The 19,919-nt window shown below is 54.6% G+C and overlaps 1 protein-coding gene across 15 annotated transcripts in view; it reads left to right on the top strand.

Annotated features, from left to right (window-relative positions):
- Window positions 1-19,919, top strand: part of KIFC3 (kinesin family member C3) — a 106,456-nt gene that overhangs the window by 60,980 nt on the left and 25,557 nt on the right. For 3 of the 15 annotated variants that reach the window (XM_017878894.1, XM_017878895.1, XM_017878892.1), the window contains exons 2-5: window positions 5,029-5,239; window positions 8,166-8,308; window positions 14,547-14,685; window positions 17,571-17,773. In XM_017878894.1, the coding sequence (XP_017734383.1) occupies window positions 5,029-5,239; window positions 8,166-8,308; window positions 14,547-14,685; window positions 17,571-17,773 (696 nt within the window). Of the gene's footprint in view, window positions 1-63; window positions 129-5,028; window positions 5,240-5,290; window positions 5,605-8,165; window positions 8,309-14,546; window positions 14,686-17,570; window positions 17,774-19,919 lie in introns of those variants that run through there. The other 12 variants (XM_017878897.1, XM_017878898.1, XM_017878896.1 and 9 more) reach the window with 10 other exon arrangements.

The raw sequence follows: 19,919 nt of genomic DNA, 5'->3' as shown, positions 1-19,919 counted from the left end.
GTGGCTCCTCCGGGTCAGCTGTCTCTCCAGGCTGGCAGGCCCCTGGCCTCCCCCAGGCCTCTTCTGAGGCTCCAGGCCCCCCAGGAGCAGGGCCTTCTGCAGCCACGCTGGGAACTGCTGCACCATTGGTGTGTTTTCACTGGAACCTGACGGAATGTTTTAACTTAAGAGACCCCAGGCAGCTTCCTTACTGGGAAGATATTCATTTGCTGGGGTGGGGCTGGGGGTGCAGAGGTAGGAAGTGCTGTGGCTGGGAGGCTGCCTGGCCAGCGAGTAGGTGGTGGAGCGAGTGAGAGGGTGTGCGCTGTAAAACAGAGTGAGTGCATGTGCGCCAGCGTGTGCAAGGACACGGTAAGGGGTGTACATGTACTGTCTCGTAAGAAGAGCATGTGTATGTGTGTTGGGATGGGAAGACACGTACTGGTATGAGAGCCCGCATGAGATGTGTATGTGTGAGTACTCGCGTGGAAGTTTTGCACTCGGGTTTGAGGCTGTGCAGAAGTACGCATGGCTCACCAGGTGTGGGGCTGTGTGGGCTGCCTCGTGTCAGCCAGCCCATGCGCAGGCATGTTTTGTGAGAGCCTTCAGAGAACGCATGAGCACGTGTGCCAGTGCGAGTGCGGGACGCGGGGAGGCGGGAGAGCCCGAGTGGGAGGCCCCGCGAAGGAGTGGGAGTGGGAGTGGGAGTGCCGGTGGGAGACCTGCGGGGGCGCGCCCGGGCTGACGCGTGCGCGCCAGTGCGCGTGAGTGCGAGCGCGCGCCGCCGCCCCCCGCTGGGGTCGGAGCCGGTTGCCATGGGAACGCGCCGCGGCCCGAGTTAATCATTTCCTGTGGAAAGTGTGCGGGAGGGGCGCGAGCGGGCGGGCCAAGGAGGCGGCGGCGTGTGCCTCCTGCCGGCGGGGGCCGGGCCAGGCCGGCCCGGGCGCTGCGGGCGCGCCGGGATTCTGCTCCGCCAGCCGGTTGAGTGGGGCCAGCGGGCTGGGTGCGGGCGGGCGCTGGGGTCTCCGCCCAGCCCGCCGTTCGGGGAGCCGCGTCCGGGCCGGCCCTGCCCTCGGGACCCCTCTGCCCGGACCCGCTGGGGGCGCGGGGAGGGAAAGACCCGGGAGACCCAGCCCTGCGAGGTCCCCTCCAGCGCCGTTCAGCCCGAGTCGAGGACCTTGCTGGGAGCTGGGCACGGGGGCGGCGTGCCCCTGGGATCCGAGCAGCTTCGGGACCCCGTTTGGATTTCATTGAACGAGGAGAGCGCAGACCCTACCCGGGATCGGCGTGTCAATCGGCGCCGCCCCCTCCCCTTCTTGGGGTCTCCCCCACCCTCAGGGCTCCTTGGAAGGCTGCCGTTGGGTCCCTCCCATCACGTCCCTTGGGGAGTTCGCTTTTTCTCTGGCAGGGCCTGGGGCGGGGTGCCCCAGCCCAGAGGTTAGGAAGAAGGGCCTTGGCCGGCGCTCTCCGGGCGGTGAGGAATCGGGCCAAGACAGCCGCAGCAGTTGTGAGGGTCTCAGCAGGGAGGGGGATCCCAGGACCACCCCCTTAAGCCCCGCATTGCTAGTCAGAGCAGAACTCTGGCTGGTGCAGTGAAGGGCCTGGTCCTGGGAGATATTAAAGAGGAAGCTGTGTTTAAATTCTGGAGTACCATTTACTGCCACCCCCCGCCCCCGCCACCATAGCCCAACACTGTCTCAAGATTGCGGATTGTGGCCACCCCTGGCCCTTTCCCCTTCCCCGGCTTTTCCTCTGCCTGGACAGGGTGAGCACCCGTTCTTTTCCAGACGTGTATTCCCCATGCCCTTGTTAAAGTAGCCGTCTCCTTCACCAGGGAGAGTCATTTGCTAGGAATGCAGCCTCAGAATGGGGCCCTGCATTTGCAGTGATGGACTTTAGGGGCACAGGGTGGTGAGTTCTGCTGTTCATAGGGGCACTGGGGAGCAGAGGGTTTGAAATCTGGGTTGCCCTGGAAAGCCTAGGATAGGTGATGGTGTGCAGGGAGGTGGCATTCCCTGTACAACTTCCTTGACCTTCTGCCTGCTCTCACAGGGGGACCAAGCCCTGCCAGCTGCAGTCTCTGGGCAGCTGTCCAGCCTGTCCCCCCAATCTTTGCAATGTCCCTGATCTCGGGCAGGGGGAGTATTGCAGCTCTGTTGCCCTGGTCTAAACCCAGAGAGGCAGAGACCCTCTTCCCCAGCCAGCCCCTCTGCATTCACCCACCACTGGAGTGAAGTCACTGAAAAATAAAATTTTGGAGCTCTTTGTATATGCCAGTATTGTTCTGAACACTTGGCCTTGTCTAATCTTTAGAGCAACCCTATAAGGTGGAGTTCTGCCCATTTTATAGATGGAGATAATGAGGTACAGAGAGGCAAAGTAATTCTCCCAAGGTCACACATCTAGTAAACAGTGGAGCCAGGTTCTGAACCAGTCCCACTGCCCTCCCCCACGAATTCTAGGTTAGTAGAAGTCCCTGGACACCAGGTTTCATCTCAGATGCCCATGTAAAATGAGAGAGAGAGTGCTGCTTTCCTGGCCCAGAACCCTGGGCTTAAGATTCCTTGATACTTTTGACCTTCACACCCCTGAGGCTGCTAAATTCAGCTGCTTTTTCCTCTTCAGGATCTAGCACACACCCTTCCTCTTTCTTCCTGGTATCTTCCTGGCTGCCTCTTCCACTTCCCTTCCTGATAACCACAGAAACGCTATCTCCTCCTGTCCCTGCCCCTCAGACGGAACTGATCTCCCTGAAAGTCTTCTCTGTCCACTGTGGAGTCAGCCTCCAATGCCTTGCACCGTCTCACCTTCCCAGCAGCCAAGCATGCAGATGGACCTGTCTTGCTCCTTCCTTTGCCCACTGGACAGCTGGTCTGCAGGGTTGGTTGTGTGCCCAGCTCTGTGCCAAGCAGCCTGGAGAAGAGGACATTTGGCTGCTCCCCTTGGTTTCTTCCACGCCACACTGGTCCATCTCAGTTTCCTCAGTGGAGCTGGCCCATGTATTTAGATCAGCCTCTGCCCTGTCCTTTGGCCCACATTCCCATCCCCTTCCCAGTAAGACTGTACCCAGGAGCCTCCTAGTTGTTCTCAGTCAAGGAAGGAAGAGACCATGGCTCCCTCGCCAGGTGCCTGGCATTCTTCCAGGGTTGGGCTCTGCAAACATCAGACACCAGAGCCTCAGACCCCTAACCCCTGAACCCTTTACCTTTTTTTTTTTTTTTTTTTGCCTCTCAATGCTTTAGTCACTCCTGTCCCTCTGTCTCCCCAGCATGCTCAACTCTCTCCTATTCTAGACACCACATCCTCTCCTTCCCATCCTAGCCAAACACCCCCAAGGAGAAGGAAGTGGCTTCTTCCTCCCCCAGCTCCCTCCCCACTCTTTGAGCCCTCCCAAGTTTGCCATCTGCCCTTCTCCCTCCACAGGCTCAGGCTTTCTGCCTGTCTGGGCTTCCAGTCCTCCATGTCTGTGCATGATGCACTGGGCACTGACAAACCTCTCCTTCCCACTTACACTTCAGTCACTTCTGAAAACTCTGTACTTGCCTGGAGCTCCTGTCCCTCTCTCACCTTCTTTCTGCAACTTTCCACCCCCGGTGAGCCCTGTTATCACATGGCTGTCTCCTCTTGCTCAGGCTTTGATGATTGCCTCCTCACCTGTGGCATTGGTGGTCCTGTTTAGCTCTGAGTCTGTGTCCAGCCCTGACCTCTCTTCCAGGCTTCATTTCAAGCTTGTGTGTGTTCATTGCAGAACGTTCACCCCACAAGCCATCCCAGAGTGCTTAGTGTGGGTGCAGCTGCAGGCTGGGTGCAATGGGGCTGCAACCATGAATGTGTGTGAGCTGTGGGACCCATCGTGGGTCAGGGGAGGTGGACACCCTTGAAATAGCTATCTGCACTTCTTGGCAGGAAGTGGCCACTGCAGTGAGGGATGGGGAGAGTAGTTGACAGCCCAGAAAGCTCCACTAGGAAGTCCTTCGGTTACCCCCACCTCAATCTTAAAACCCTATGTTGCCTCTCTGAGCTGACTTCGCTTCTTCTGTAAATGACATTACTATCTGAGTCTGGGACTGTAGCATGATCACCTTAAATGCTCTCAAGGTTGCTTTGCACACAGTAGGTGCTCAATAAAGACTTGTGCAGAGAATATCCGAGCTCTGTTCATTTGTTCAGTTCATGAGGGAACTATCCCTGACTGAAGCTTTCCATCCCTGACCAATGCTCCCCACCCGCCTCCATTCCCCATACCACCTGGTGCCTGGCCCGCACCCGCAACCTCCAGCAGCCTGCTCAGACTAAGGGTTTTTGAAGTGTTTATCTCCCTTCTGACCGGGAGCTTTCAGGCCTCATCTCTTCTGATCCAAAAGAACCCCTGGCAGATGCCTGGCACCCAGTAGGCATTATTAAATGAAGACTGAATGAATCTTTGTATCTCAACACCCATACGGTGCCTGCCACATGCTAGGCACAGAGCGCAGCCTAGTCGAATACATGAATGAGAACTTGCTGTATATAGACTTCACTTGTCACTGGCCACAGTCAGGGCCCTTTTGAGTCCCTCCTCAGTGAAATGTTAATATTCAGAGCATTCACTGCTCTGCTGACAGACCTTAGGCAGAGGAGCCTGAAGCCTAAGGGTTAAGAATGTGGTTAAGTGCAATTAGAAAATTAGGTGTCTTGGAGGAAAAGGATTAGACTTACGGAGACGCTGCTGACTCGCGGTGCCTCCTCTGTGTGGGGCTAGGACCTGGCTTGTCCTCACGCTGCCAGGCTCAGCCCGGAAGGGCTCAGGTGTGGGGTCTCAAGCACAGCTGAAATACTCCTTTCCCACTTTGGAGCCTCCGTATTCGGAAACAAATATCCCCAAAAGGCAACAGGCCCCATTTCATCCTGCGAGCCCTGGGGTCTTTGGGGAACAGTGCAGTTGGAGCTGCTGCCCTGGGTAACCAGCGACCGGTGGGGCGTAGACCCTTCCAGATGACTGGCTCTGCCCGAGGTGCAGTCGTGCTGGTCCGTGATCTTCAAGCTCATCTCCCCTTGTTCTCTCCGCAGGCTGCCCGGTGCCCCGAGGAGGCTGCTGAGCCCCAGGCCATGGTCCCCTCTCGCAGGACGTGGAACCTGGGAGCCACGCCCTCGCTGCGGGGCCTGTGGAGAGTGGGCCGGGCCCCGGAGCCCGAGCCGGGGATGGCTCGCCCCGCCCCAGCCCCAGCCAGCCCGGCCGCCCGCCCTTTCCCACACACCGGCCCGGGGAGGTTGAGAACTGGTGAGTCCGCATTTTTAAAATGCCTCTTTATTTCCCTTCCTTCCTCCAGATACCAGAGATGAGACTGAGGTTTCTCACCGGTTCTTAAGCCCAGTCAGAGCTGTCAGGTAATTACAGGGTAACCGACAGCCCAGAGCCGGGCGGGCGTGGAGCCGGAGCGTCAGTCTCGCCAGGTGCTCCTTCCCTGCGCCCCTGTCTGGAAAGAGGAGACCTGGAAGCCGGGTTAAACTTTAACACGGATCGGGCACAGAGCAGGGGGATCAGCTGCTTTCCCTCTGGCCAAGCTGGTCAGAGCTCTGCGGGCTGCCGTCCTTGGCCAAAAGCTTATGGGCTCACTCTGGTCTCTGCCTAGGCTGGTAAACAAGGTAGGTGAAGTGGCTGCCCGGGCACCAAGTGCCGCTGACACTTGATCCTGCCTGGGCTGGCCCCTGGATGGCGTTGGGAGTGGACCGAGGCTGCTCTGGAACGTGGCCTGGCGGGACTTGGGAGCCATGTGCTCATTTTAGGTGTTTCTGTAGAGACCCTGACAGCAGGTGGGCAGGGGTCCCAGAGTCTTGGCCCCCAGTGTCTCCCCAGGGAGCTGTCAGTGCCAGCTCGCCTTTCTGGGTCATGTCCCCCGGTGCTGCGAAAGTCAAGAAGTGAGCGGCTTCTCTGATTCAGGGCAGGGACTGGATTGACGGGGCTAGGGAGCTGCCCATGACCCTCTCCCGAGGCGTGGGCAGGTTGCCCTGGTAGTGTGGGGGAGAGAGCTCTCCAGGCAACGTGCCTTCAGGGGTCTGCTCCCTGTCCCTCGTGACTTACAGGAACAGGGTCTAGACTGCCAGCCTGTGAGGGCTAGCAGAGTCCCTCTGGGCCATCAGGTCCAAGCCCCTTGGTGCACAGAAGGGGAAACTGAGGCCCAGAGAGGGCACACAGCAAACTCCTGTTCAGCCCTCTCTCCCACCACATTTGTGCTGTCAGTGGCAGCTGGACTGATATCTGCTGAGGTCTCTCTGCTTCTATGGTTGTCTGGGGCTGGCTGCTCCCAAGCAGCACAGCCAGGCTGGGGATGACCCAGGGCCCTCGGGAAAAGCCTGGGCTTTTGGGCCAGGTAGCCCAGTTGTCTGAAAGGGGCAGAGGATGGCCTCTGCCCCATAAGGTTGTCGTAAGGATTACAAATGTAATATGAATGAGTATTGCTTTTCTGGTAAAACAAAAACATTTTCCCTTCGAATACTTAAAACACATAGAAAATATCAAAAGGAAATAAAATCATAAGCTAGTCACTGAACATTTTATATATTGCCTTGTAGTCATGTGTGTCTGTGTGTGTGTGTGTGTGTGTGTGTGTGTGTGCATATAGGTATTTGAAATATTGTGTTATCTCAGCTTTCTAACCTGAAGGAAAAAATTGGGTATTATGAAGATTATATGACCATACAGACTTTTATCCACTTAAAAAATTTAAGACAAAGGTCAGATGAAATCCTGTGTGTGAAATGCAAGCACCGTGCCTGCCACTGGACTTCAGCCAGCTCAGCTGCCCCAGGCCCCTCTGAACCCCCCAACCAACCCCCATATTGCCACCCTGAGAGTCGGCTGGCAGAGGATTGGTTAGCACATGAGATTTGAATCCTGGCTCCTGTGACCCTGGGTACATTGTTAACCCTTCAGGGCTTCCGGTTCTTTGCCTGTCAGTTTGGGAGAATGCCCCCCACCTCCCTGGGGAGTTGTGAGGAGCTGATGGCAACTGTAGTCCTATTGGCCTGTACTGTGGGCCCTTTCTGTGTGCCTGGCACTACATCGGCACCACGTGTATCTCATCCATTTGATCCTCACCACAGGGCTGTGAAGTTGTCCCCATTTTATTGACAAGCAAACTGAGGATCAAGAAGGTGTGTAAAGGCCGGGCGCTGTGGCTCACGCCTGTAATCTGTAATCTCTTGGCACTTTGGGAAGCCAAGGTGGGCAGATCACTTGAGGTTAGGAGTTCGAGACCAGCCTGGCCAACATGGTGAAACTCCATATCTACTAAAAGTACAAAAATTAGTTGGGCTGGTGGTGCACGCCTGTAGTCCCAGCTACTCGGGAGGCTGAGGTGTAAGAATTGCTTGAACCCGGGAGGCAGAGGTTGCAGTGAGCCAAGATCACATCACTGCACTCCAGCCTGGGCAACAGAGAGAGACCCTGTCTCAAAAAAAAAAAGAAAAAGAAAAAGAAAAAAAAATGTGTGTAAGGCTTGAAAAGCACTTGGCCCAGTGGCTGGCACTTGGGATATTGTTACGCCCCAGGGTAGTGGCTCTGCAGTGTGCCTCATGACTCGTGAGGCTGGCCCCCATCCACCCTGTTCAGCCCTGCAGGTGGAGGTGGGTGGCTGGGGCATTGCTGCCGCAGCCCACCCTCTCTCCCATGGGTGAGGGAGGCAGTGTGTCAGAGGCACAAGGGGATGCACGTTAGCTGGTTCTGAATATGCTTGGGGAAGCAACGGAGTCTGGGCCACCAGGTGTGGATTTGGTCTTAATGAAGTCAGGGAAGAAATTGCCACCTAGAGGCAGCCGGGGTAATAAAGCCATAGCCCCTGTGCAAGTCCTCAAAGCTTCGTGCAGGCTGGCTGGCATCGGCTTCCTTCCATTGCCCTGCTGAGCAGGTGCCTACCCCAAAAGCCACTGTGAGGATAGGGGAGCCTCCAGTGGGGTATTGGGCCCCCTCCAGAAGAGAATCTTGGGGCGGCTTTTGGTAAGAAAGGAGTATAGCACCTGCCCCCAGCCAGGCCTTCCCCTCTGTGCAGGGCAGGTGTGTAAGAGTGTGTGAGCTCCTCCTGGCCTTATCTGAACCAGCCAGGGGTGTGTGAAAGCTGAGGTCAGCTGCGGCCCTGGCCAGTGGTCCATGGCTAGCAGTCTTCGGCCAGCGGTCGGAGTGTCTCACCTATCTCTCTGTCCTGGGACAGGGCGTGGAAAAGATACCCCAGTCTGTGGTGACGAGGACTCCAGTGCCCGAAGTGCAGCTCGCCCGGCCCTAGCTCAGTGCCGAGCCCTTAGCGTGGACTGGGCTGGCCCCGGAAGCCCCCACGGGCTCTACCTGACCCTGCAGGTAAGCGCTGGGGCCTTCCAGGCTGCATGTGCCTTGGCTCTCTGAGCTCCAGTGACTGGGTTGCTGCCAGGTTCCTGGGGGTATGAAGCACCAGGGGAGAGCCAGGGACTCACCTCGTACCTCTCTGCTAGGCCCCTCATGACCCCTCTGCGTGTGAGCCTGCTTTATTAAGTCAGACAGGGGAAATCTCACAGGAGCTGACAGGAACTTTTCAGCCATGCCCTGGCTGAGGTGTTAAAGTGGGAAGCATGGGGCCTTAGCTGAGGTGGGCAGAGCTTGGAGAAGGTATTGGGAAAACAGGCAGGTTTGGGGTAGTTAGTTATTCTCAAACGTGGTTATGTGAGTATTTCCTTGTATTTCCTTGGGAATATTTCCTTGTTTGAAGTGAAAATTCAAAGCTAGATGGGGGATTCACTAAAACTTGGGGTCTTCTCCCTTGTAGTTATCATGAAGTGACTTTAAAAAGACAAAGTAAGGCTGGGTGCAGTGGCTCAGGCCTGTAATCTCACTACTTTGGGAGGCTGAGGTAGCAAGATCGCTTGAGCCCACAAGTTCATGACCAGCCTGGACAACATAGTGAGACCCCATCTCTATAAAAAGAAAAATAAAAAATTAGCCGGGCATGGTGGTTCCTATAGTCCCAGCTACTCAGGAGGCTGGAGTGGGAGGATCGCTTGAGCCCAGGAGGTTGAGGCTGCAGTGAGCTGTGATTGCACCACTGCACTCCAGCCTGGGTGGCAGAGTTAGACCCTGTCTCAAAAAAACAACAACAACAACAAAAAAGATAAACTTTACATATATAGGTATATTTGGCTATAGAAATAATACATAATGATAATAGTAATAAGAGCTACTATTTATCAAACATGGACTTTGTGCCAGGCATTAAAGATCTCATGTCAGTCCTCATGATATTCATAACAGTCTGAGGATACAGTATTTGATCTGAGCTTTATAGATGAGGATGTGGAGGCTCAGAGAGGTTAAGTTACTGGCTGCTGGTCACATATTTGACCATTCAACACAACTAGCCTTGTAACAGGGCAGAGATACAATTACCCAGAAACTGCCTCTCATAGTCCTCTATCTTTGAGAAATCCACTATTAAGTATTTGGTGTTTATTTATTTATCTTTCCTATATCGAACCACTTAATTATATTTATATGATTTTTATTTTTGAGATGGAGTCTCATTCACTCTGTTGCCCAGGCTGGAGTGCAGTGGCGTGATCTTGACTGCAACATCAGCTTCCTAGGTTCAAGTGATTCTTCTACCTCAGCCTCCTGAGTAGCTGGGAGTAGCACCACCGCACCTGGCTAATTTTTGTATTTTTAGTAGAGATAAGGTTTCACCATTTCACCATGTTGGCCATGAACTCTTTTTTTTTTGAGACGGAGTCTTGCTCTGGAGTGCAATGGCATGATCTCAGCTCACTGCAACCTCTGCCTCTCGGATTCAAGTGATTCTCCTGTCTCAGCTCCGCGAGTAGCTAAAATTACAGGCGTGCACCACCATGCCCAGCTAATGTTTGTATTTTTAGTAGAGACAGGGTTTCATCATGTTGGCCAGGCTGGTCATGAACTCCTAACCTCAAGTGATCTGCCCACCTCAGCCTCCCAAAGTGCTGGGATTACAGGTGTGAGCCACCCAGCCATATTTATATGATTTTTTTTTTTTTTTTTTTTTTTTTTTTTGAGACAGAGTCTCATTCTATTGCCCAGGTTGGAGTGTAGTGGCAATTTTTTTTTTTAATTTAAATATCTCAGCCCACTGCAACCTTCACCTCTCAGGTTCAAGCGGGTTCAAGCGATTGTTATGCCTCAGCCTCTCGAGTAGCTGGGACTACAGGCATGCGCCACCACACCTGGCTAATTTTTGTATTTTTAGTAGAGATGGGGTTTCAACATGTTGGCCAGGCTGGTCTCGAACTCCTGACCTCAAGTGATCTGCCCACTGGGCCTCCCAAAGTTCTGGGATTACAGGCATGACCCACAGTGCCCAATGCATATTTATATGATTTTTATTATTTATTTTACATGTTATTCTGTGACTAGCTCTTTGCCTCAAGTAACTCCTCATAATCTCTTCATGCTCATCAACATATAGAGAACTACCCTTTTTTTTTTTTTTGAGCAAGGTCTGGTTCTATTGCCCAGGCTGGAATGCAGGCTGGAATCTCACTGCAACCTCCAGCCACCTTCCTGAGTAGCTGGGACTATAGGCATGTGCCACCATGCCCAGCTAATTTTTGTAGAGATGGAGGTTTCATCATGTTGCCCAGGCTGGTCCTGAACTTGTGGGCTCTGCCTTGGCTTCCCAAAGTGCTGGGATTACAGGTGTGAGCCATCACACCCAGCCCTACCTCTTTCTTTTACACTGCTGCATAATAGTCTACTTCAGGACTTACTATACGTTATTTATAACGGATCCTCTGTATTGTTTCTGATTGCAGTGAGCTCCTTAAACAAATATCTGTGCTGTGTTCATGCAGCAATAGCTTTGAGTATTTTCGGGGCAGTACAAGCTCTGCCCATTCTTAATTAATGCATTCGTTCAACAGATTATTTAGAAGGTGCCAGTCTGTGCTAGGGTCAGAGGTGCAGTGCAGAAAGAGACAAGAGAGTCTAGCAGAGGCACCAGAGAGTGACCAAATAGTCATGAAGGGATGAAGGCAAACCAGGCAGGGGCCAAGAAGGCAGTGGCAGAGGATCAACACCAGAGTCATCTGGGGGTGCTGCTAAGGCCCACCCCCCAAGAAAACCGTTACACTAGAGGGCCCACCACTCCCCCACGTTCTCCTGACCATCCACACACACTGATTCTGCCCTTTCTGGAAGCCACATTTTCACAGAGCCTTGCAGGAACATGTACAAATGGTGGGCAGGATGGAGTGTGGAAAACACATACCATTCAAGGGACATATCCTCCCTGGTGCACATGGATGTCCAGGCCCGGGTAGCTTGTTTTCCCAGCCCCTGATCTGAACATGGATGCAGGGGTTGATGTCGCTTCAGGGGCAGTCTTGTGTTTCGAGGTGTTTCTTGTCTCTTCTCGTGATTCATCTGAAAACTGAACCAAAAGTTTCTTCTTTTATCTGTTCAAATCTGCCAGAAAAGCAGGTCTGGTGAGAGAACAGTTAAAGAAACCCGAGGACCCACTCTTTGCTCTGTCTTGAGCCATCCATAGTTAAATTGGAAGGCGGCAGTCAGAAACCCACAGCCTCGAGTTGGGTGGTGGCTCTGTTCTTGAGCTTTGATTATGGGGTGCTGAGTTGTGGTTGCAGCTGAGTCCTGGGGTCAGCAGATCTGCTGAAGATCTCTGGGATGCTGGCACCAGCAACTAGCTTCCACGTTCACATCCTGGTGGGCCCCCACAAAGCTCCATTATGCGGTAGGTGCTTCAGGATTGAAGATGTGGGGCCAGGGTGTGTCCCAAGCACAGTGCGGCGACCTGGTGGCCTTAGTGACACCCCCTCCCTAGGCTCTGTCCAGCAGTTAAAACCTGAGATGCATCCCACAGAGGCGCTGCAGAAACTCCCAACCCCCCAGGGCCCCGTCTGTCCTTCCTGTGGCTTGGCCAACGGGCCAGAAATAGTGTAACCTTTGCCCTGGCTGGCAAATGGAAACTTCCAGCTGCTGTCCTTGCCGCCATGGATCACAAGCCTGCTAGCGATGGTGTGGCAGTTGGTCACAGGGCGGGGACAAAATTAAGTCGGAGGGAATTTTCTGTTTTCTTTTTGAGACACAGTCTTGAGCTGTCACCCAGGCTAGATTGCAGTGGTGCAATCTCAGCTCACTGCAACCTCCACCTCCTGGGTTCAGCGATTCTCCTGCCTCAACTTCCCGAGTATCTGCGATTACAGGTGCCTGCCACTACGCCTGGCTAATTTTTTTTCTATTTTTAGTAGAGACAGGGTTTCGCCATGCTGGCCATGCTGGTCTCGAACTCCTGACCTCAGGTGATCTGCCCGCCTCAGCCTCTCAAAGTGCTGGGATTACAGGTGTGAGCCACTGCGCCCAGCACGAATATTCCTAAATATAAGAGGTGTGTCCCCCACCCGCCCTTCTCAAGTGGAGCTCGGGGTCGAGAGAAGGAGGGGGTGCATTTTGGGCTAAGGAGCCTGCTGATGTCACTTTTCTTGTCTTTTCAATTATCTGTATTGGATTTTTGAATGTCAAAGTAAAAAAATGTGAAGATTACAGGAATCATGTCCTGATAATACTTATCTCATATCAAGCTCTTACTATGTGCCAGGCGCCCTCTGGGGACTTGGCTGCAATTGTCTGTTACTCTTCACACAAGCTCAATGCGGTCCTGTTATTACCATTTTTATTTTAAGAATGAGGAGAACGCAGCTTCAAGAAGGGAAGTAACTTGCCCAACGTCACACAGCTTAGCTGAGGAAGAACCAGGCTTCACACACAGGCCTTGCCGCCTCTAGACTACGTGTTTATTTTTTAGAGTGAGCACTTTCAAGAGAGTAACTTTTTTTTTTGTTTTGAATTTAAAGGTCACAAAGACACACAGAAATTGTCTGCTATCTCTCTTCCAAGATAACCTCTGTTGATATGGAAAAAAAAAAAAATGCTGGGCGTGTTAGGACGACAAGCATGAGCCACCATGCTTGTGTTAGCCTGGGAGGCTGAGGCAGGAGGATCACTTGAGCCCAGGAGTTTGAGACCAGCCTGAGAAACATGGCAAAACCCCATCTCTACACAAAAAATACAAAAATCAGCTAGTCATGGTGGTGTGTACCTGTAGTCTCAGCTACTCGGGAGGCTGAGGTTGGGGGATTGCTTGAGCCCAGGAAGTCAAGGTTGCAGTGAGTTGTGATTGTGCTATTGCACTCCAGCCTGGGCCACAGAGTGAGACTCTGTCTTAAAAAAAAAAAAAGAAAGAAAGAAAAGAAAAAGAAAAAAATGGCCAGGCGCAGTGGCTCATTCCTGTAATCCCAGCACTTCAAGAGGTCGAGGCGGGTGGATCACTTGAAGTCAGGAGTTTGAGACCAGCCTGGCCAACATGGTGAAACTCCATCTCTACTAAAAATACAAAAATTAGCCAGGTGTGGTGGCACACACCTGTCATCCCAGCTACTTGGGAGGCTGAGGCAGGAGGATCGCTTGAACCTGGGAGGCGGAGGTTGCATTGAGCCGAGATCGCACCACTGCACTCCAGCCTGGGTGACAGAGTGAGACTCTGTTTAAAAAAAGAAAAGAAAAAAAACAAAAAACCAAAAAACCACATAGTCATTGTTTATAAGGTTAACAATTCAAATGCCAGAGAGGTTCAAAATGAAATGTAAGGCCACCTCCTTTCCCCTCTTCTCACGTTCTCTCTGTTGTGAACTTTCTTTTTATTCCCCCCAAGTTGAAATGATGCTTGTTTCTACTCTCAGCCACTACACCATCTCCCCAACCTTCCACAGAGGATCACTGTCTATATAGTTCTCTAGATTTGTCTCTATGCCTGTTTTATTTTCATGATCCTCAAGTGGGCTCACTCTTTGCATGTGGCCCTGCTGCCTGCCTTGGGCATCTTTATGTGTGAGTGGTAGGTGACATTCTCTGGATGAAACACCTCTTCGTGCCTCCCCTCTCTCTCCCTGTGCCTGCGCACTGGCCCTCTCTGTCTTGAGTCCTTTGCCCGTGTTCGCCCTGGAAGAGGAGATGGCTTCCTGTGGCCTCTCGATAGCCCTGTGGGGCGGGGAAAGTGAAGGAGGCAGGGCTGTGGCCCTTCTGCTCAGACAGACTCGTGGGCAGCCTCCTTGGCAGTCTTGGGGGTTCCATCTGGAGATGCAGGGCTGTGTGCCTGGGGTGGCAGCATCGGCATGGGAGCAGTTGCCCTGAGGTTGATATGTGTGTGGTGGGGCTGGATGGTTGCCTGTGGGGCGTGTGCGCCGGAAGTGAGCTGGCCTCTGTGCTGGTGACTCTCAGACTCTGGAAGGATGGCATGAGTTTCTCCTGAGGACTTGAAGTACCTAAGAACCTTCTTTGCTGGTGCAGAAGACCAGCTGCTAAGGGAGGCCAGGATAAGGCACTGCCACTGTCTTGCTGTGGGACCTGGCACATCCTCTTCCAGATCCTGGGCCTCAACGTCCCCACCCCCCCACACAGGGAGGGACTGGACCCCCTGGGCCCTGGGATCCTGGCCAGCTCCGGGAGTGCACCATCCTTTGGCTCGAGGGTCCTTCCCTGGCGCAGTCTCCTTCATGTGAGGATTCTGGTTGTGTCTTGGCAGCAGGCCCTACAGGACAAGGGGTGCAAGAGCCAGAGTCAGGGGACGAAAGAAGAGAAGCTTTGGAAGAGACAGGCACCGGCCCCCAGGCAGGCCCGGGAGGCCCAGGAAGCTGGTGGCACCATGAATGTAGAGAATACAGGTAAAGCAGGCCTGCCCGCCCACCTGGCACTCCCCAGTGAAGCCAGCACAGGAGGGAGGCTCTTGTGCGATTGGTGCTATGCTATCCCTATGCCCTGTCCTCCCTGGCTGGAGGTGGCCTAGACAGACTCCAGCTGCCTGACCCACAGCTCCAAGCCCCCAGTCTGCCTCTCCCGGATTCAGGGACAGTGGTGTGTATGGAACCTTCATCTCGACCTGCCTCCCACAGCATCCAGGCCCCACCCAGTGATAAGAGGCCTTGGCCAGCGTGGGCTGGGGTTGAATTTCTCTGCTTTTTGTCTTTTCCCAGCGCCTGTCTAAAGCAGGGCAAGGGTGGCAGCCTCACAGACGCCACTGCCTGCAAAGAGAGACTCGGCCTTCTCCCTCCTATCCATGGGCTCCCAGGGTCTGGAGGCTCCTAGAACAGAACTTGGATTCTCCTGGTCAGAGGCTGAGATAAAGGAGCCGGTGGCTCAGCTCTTCTCTGGCAGGGTCTGCCATGGTGTCCAGGGCCGGCTGGTTCTGGAAGATTCTACAGGCCCCCCTTGTAGTCTTACGGGTCCATGCCGGGGATCCTTGGCAGTAAGCGAGAGCCCGGTGATAATGGGGAAGCAGCATCCTCCAGGATCCCGGGGGAAGGCCAAGAGCATGTGAAGGAAAGAGGAGCTGGGCTTTGTCATCTTCCTCCTCCATCGCCAAAAGGTTAACTTGTGTGTCTGAACTTGCCATGTGGTGGAAGGAGCCACTCCCTTCTCTGAGGCTGTCCAGAGCCCCGTTCTGGGGTTCTGGCCTGTCTGGGCCCAGGCACTCTTCTGCAGCGAGCGGCAGGGTTTGGGGTCTGGCTGAGTGTGAGCAGGCCAGCCTCGGGCAGGGGACATCATCTTGCTGATTGTGCATTGAGAAGAGGAAGGCTGATTCCAGGGAACAGCAAGGGTGACCCGGTCAGTGGGGCCAGGCCGTGCCTGCATGGTATCTTTGAACCCTGAGTGCAACCTCTCCAGCACAAGGGCCCATTTGATTTCACCTCGTCCTCCCATCCTCCTCTTTCTGGGACCTCCCTGAGCTTCTTGGAGATCTTTTCTCCACAAGCACTCTCCTGGCCCCCTTCCCACTGCCCTGCCGCGGTGCTGAGACCCAGCGAGCCCCTCTGGGGGTGACATCCCATGACATGAGCAGTGTTCCGGATGAACTGGGCTCTCCGAGGCCTCATTTCTGCCCCATGGCCTGTTGTGTAACAGCTACCCACGCCTGTGCATCTCCACAGTGCTGGGCTCCTTTCAGGCAAGGCCCCTTGTCCCCATTTCTCCTAGGAAGCTCCTGCCGGGCCCCTCCCACACGTCTCTCGAGTGGCAGAACCAGCTCTCGGGCCAGGAGTCCAGTGCGTTCCCTGCCTCACTGCAGCAGCCTGCAAAGGGCTGAGGGCCACGTTGGTCACATGCCGCTCATGCTGCCGCGTGTGCAGGCCTGGAAGCATCCGTCTGACCTCACTCGCTCTAGAACAGATCACAGGAGCTTGGCCAGCTCTGTGTGACATGCATGCAGCGTCACGTGCAAGCCACACGGCCAGGGTCACCACCCAACCGGGGATGCCCAGCTCCAGCTCTCCGGAGTGCTCGGGTGGAGGAGGGAAGAGCCAACCTGTGTGTGTCCCTCCTGCTCTCCTAGAGCGGGGCGGGGGGCCTCTACCCATCTGCCCCTCCTCCTGGGGCTGTGCCAAGATGTCCCCGCCCAGCTGCAAGCTGTACCCTCCCCACTTCCCTGTCCATCTGAGTCCGTTTGGCTTCCCTCAGGCCAGGCTGTCAGAGGGGTGTGTGACTTCAGGTGCAAGTGGCTTCCTTCCCAGGGTCTAGGAGCCCCCAACCCCAGCCTGCCGAGGGCTGGGATTCCTGGGGACTAATGTGGGAACGCCTAAAGCCCCAGGCTCCGAGGTAGAGAGCAGCGCTCTCTGGCCAGCAGATGCCCCTCTTCACCCTTCACTCTGCCACGCTCTGTCATGTCCCATTTGTGCTCCCTGAGGGGAGGAGGCAAATCACCCACCCTTCCTCCCCAGCCCCCCATTTTTCTCTCTCTCCCCTAAACTCTTTGCTCCCTACCTGCAGAGACCATGGCCATTCTTGGCGCCCTGGAAGCAAGCTGTAACAAGCATCCCAGGCCCCGTGCACAGGTCATGGGCCCCGATTCTGTGTTCTTGTCCTTCATCCATCTGTCCATCTCTCTCATTCCTGGTGACAGGACAGTGGTGGGCCTTTGGAGGAGGAGGACTCCCTCTGTCTTGCCTGGGAGGTCCCTGCGCTCCATCCTTGCTAGGTGTTGGCTGGCTGAGTTCTTGCCCCATGTGCAGGGCGGGCTTTGTGTCCTGGTCTGTCTGTCCCTCCCACATGCACACGGCTCCCCTGGCTCCCCTCTCTCTGCACAGTTGACCACTTGCCACATGGGGAGGTTCGGGAGCCCCACTCTTCTCTTCTGTACTCTTGAGAGGGTTTGAGACTTAAAGAAATAACGTGCCTACAAGAATAGAGTTTTCTAGGGTGAGAATCCCTTGTCTTTCCCAGCTGCGATTCCTTGCAGCCTGGCCATGGAGAGAGGCTGGCCCATCAGACCTGGAACATGTGCTTTGAGAGCCATATTCAGTGCAAGTTGCTTTCTTAAGTCCTGATCCAGGCAATTTAATCCCCCAGATGCTGCCTGGGGAAGTGTCTTTTTCTGGGACAGGCCCTGGAGGCCCCAGCTAACCTATGCTGCTGCTGCCCCAGCCCTCACCTGGTTGCCCACCCCCTCTGCTTGCACCCCTGTCATCCCTGGTGGTCTGCCCTGTTGTGACGGACCCTCTCCTCTGCCAGCATGGGACCTCTGCTGCCCTCTCATCAGCCACTACTTTGCTTGTAGGTGGGCGTCTCTTTGGCAGCAGGAGGTGCTTGAGCCTGTCGGGGCCACCAGGTGCGGCCCCTGTGGTGCATAGGATGGTGGAGGCCATGTCCCAGCTCCAGGAGGAGAAGGCCCAGCTACAGGAGGAGCTGGTGGTCCTACGGGAGAGGCTGGTCCTCTGCGACAGTGACCAGCAGGCCACATCCACCCAGCTGCAGAACCAGGTACCTGGGGAGGCTGGGATGGGCAGAGGCCACTGCCCACTATGGAGCAGGTCAGAGGACACCACCTGGGGCACCTGACCCCACCAGGCTACTGGTGTAAGAGGAGACAGCTGGGGTCTCGTCTCCTGGAATACGCTGGAGGGTAGGGTGGTAAGAGTCAGAGGCCTCCCATCCTGGAGGATGCACTTTTGAGATGCAGCATTACTTTCAGCTTACAGGGGCCTCCCATCCTGGTCCTTCTTGTGCCCCATCTCCTTGGGTTACAGGGGGCCAGGACCTGCCTCCCTAGGAGGTGATGTAGATGTGAGTGGAACAGGAAGGTGCAGGGTGCTTCCCACCCTGAGTCCACCCCATCTTCCATGGTGCCCTGCACCGGGCAGCCTGAGTGGACAAAACTCATCAGATGGTCACCCCACAGGAGATTGGTATGACATTTCTCATGCTTTTGATTTCTCATTAAAGGTGGACGCTAGTTTGAGTGCGTGTTGGGGAAGGGATCTCTCAAACCTCTGGAAGCCAGAGAGAGCCAGGGTTCATGCAGGTCAGCGTTGTCTCCTTCGTTGGCTGGGCAGAACATTTGGGTACCATTGGCTGATAAGCTGCTTGTCCTATAGGGCTGACCACCGGCCATCTTGTGTGTGTGTGGCTGCGTCACTTTCTTCTCCTTCTGGATCTCCACGCGGCTCCCAACCCTCCTTCCCTGCTCTTCTCCTCAGTGGCTGTCTCTGTGGTTGTATCTCAGCCTTGCCCACTTCCCCAAGGTCTCCAAGCCCGTCTACCACATCATCCCCTCTTCTGATCCAGTGCCCTGGCCTGGCTGTTGGGCCTCTGAGCTCTGGGCCCAGGACTCTGTGTTGACAGACTGGCCTTCAGGTAGAGCTAAGTTCTTTGTGTGTCCCATGAGCCAGCAAAGAGATGGCCTGGACATGCGGATGTCTGCCTATTGTGCCTCATATGTGCTGTGACTTGTTCTCTCAGTTCTGGGGGCAGCATATTGTGCACGCTTTTGAAATGCAGCATTTCTTCCAGCTTACAGGTGTGTTCTCTTCTCAAGAATGGCCTGGCCTGCCCCCCTGCCCCTTGCTGACTCGGGTGGGCCTCCTTGGGGTGCCCCTCATGCTCTGTGTCTTCCTCTTACACACTTACCCCACAGCTTGACTATCTGGGCCTGCCTTCCCCACTAACTGGGGGCTCCTCTAGGCCAGCCCTGTATCCTCTTCCCTGCTGCGTGCCCACCTGCTTCCTTGGGTATTTGTGCATGCCCCTTTTGTACTCGCACTGAGCTGGGCATGGGGGAGCCATGTAGGCTCCCACCCGGTGGAGGCTCTGCCTGTGGGAAAATGGACATTTGCTTCACATACCTACATAAAAAGTGGGAAGGGCTCGATGGGATGGGCACACGCATGGCCTCGAGGTCTTGTCCCTGGGCGTCTTGAGCTAAGCTCTGGGACAGAGCAGAGGGAAGTGCACTCTGAGCTGAGGCCCAGCCAGTGCAAAGGGACTTGTGGTAGGAGGGGCGTGGCTCAAGCGCCTTGGGGGTTGCAAGGGGTCCAGGGCCCACCCTGCAGGACATGCATCTGGCCTCAGGCAAAGGCTGAGCAGCCCCTCTTCCTTCCCTGACCTTCCCCAGTTAGGCTCTTCAGACACTTCATTTTGCAAATAAGTGTTTTTTTAAAGGGCTTCGTGGGCTGGGCACAGTAACTCATGCCTGTAATCCCAGCATTATGGGAAGCCAAGGCAAGTGGATCGCCTGAGGTCAGGAGTTCAAGACCAGCCTGGCCAATATAGTGAAACCACGTCTCTACTAAAATTACAAAAATTAGCTGGGTGTGGTGGCAGGCACCTGTAATCCTAACTACTCGGGAGGCTGAGGCAGGAGAATCGCTTGAACCTGGGAAGGGAAGGTTGCGAGAATCGCTTGAACCTGGGAAGGGAAGGTTGCAGTGAGCCAAGATCACGCCACTGCACTCCAGCCTGGGCAACGAGAGCAAAATTCCATTAAAAAAAAAAAAAAAAAAAAAAAGAAAAAAGAAAAGGGCTTTGTGGAGATGTAATTCACATGCCATAAAATTCACCCCTTGAAGGTGTACGGTTCGGTGGTCGGTGGTAAGTATATTAAGATGGCAATGCACCAATCACCAGTGTC

This window comes from Rhinopithecus bieti, unplaced genomic scaffold, assembly GCF_001698545.2.
Source record: "Rhinopithecus bieti isolate Rb0 unplaced genomic scaffold, ASM169854v2 scaffold_11161, whole genome shotgun sequence".
In the NCBI taxonomy this organism is placed as follows: domain Eukaryota; kingdom Metazoa; phylum Chordata; class Mammalia; order Primates; family Cercopithecidae; genus Rhinopithecus; species Rhinopithecus bieti.
The sequence above is the reverse complement of the archived record's forward strand: the minus strand, read 5'-3'. Positions and strand labels throughout refer to the sequence as shown.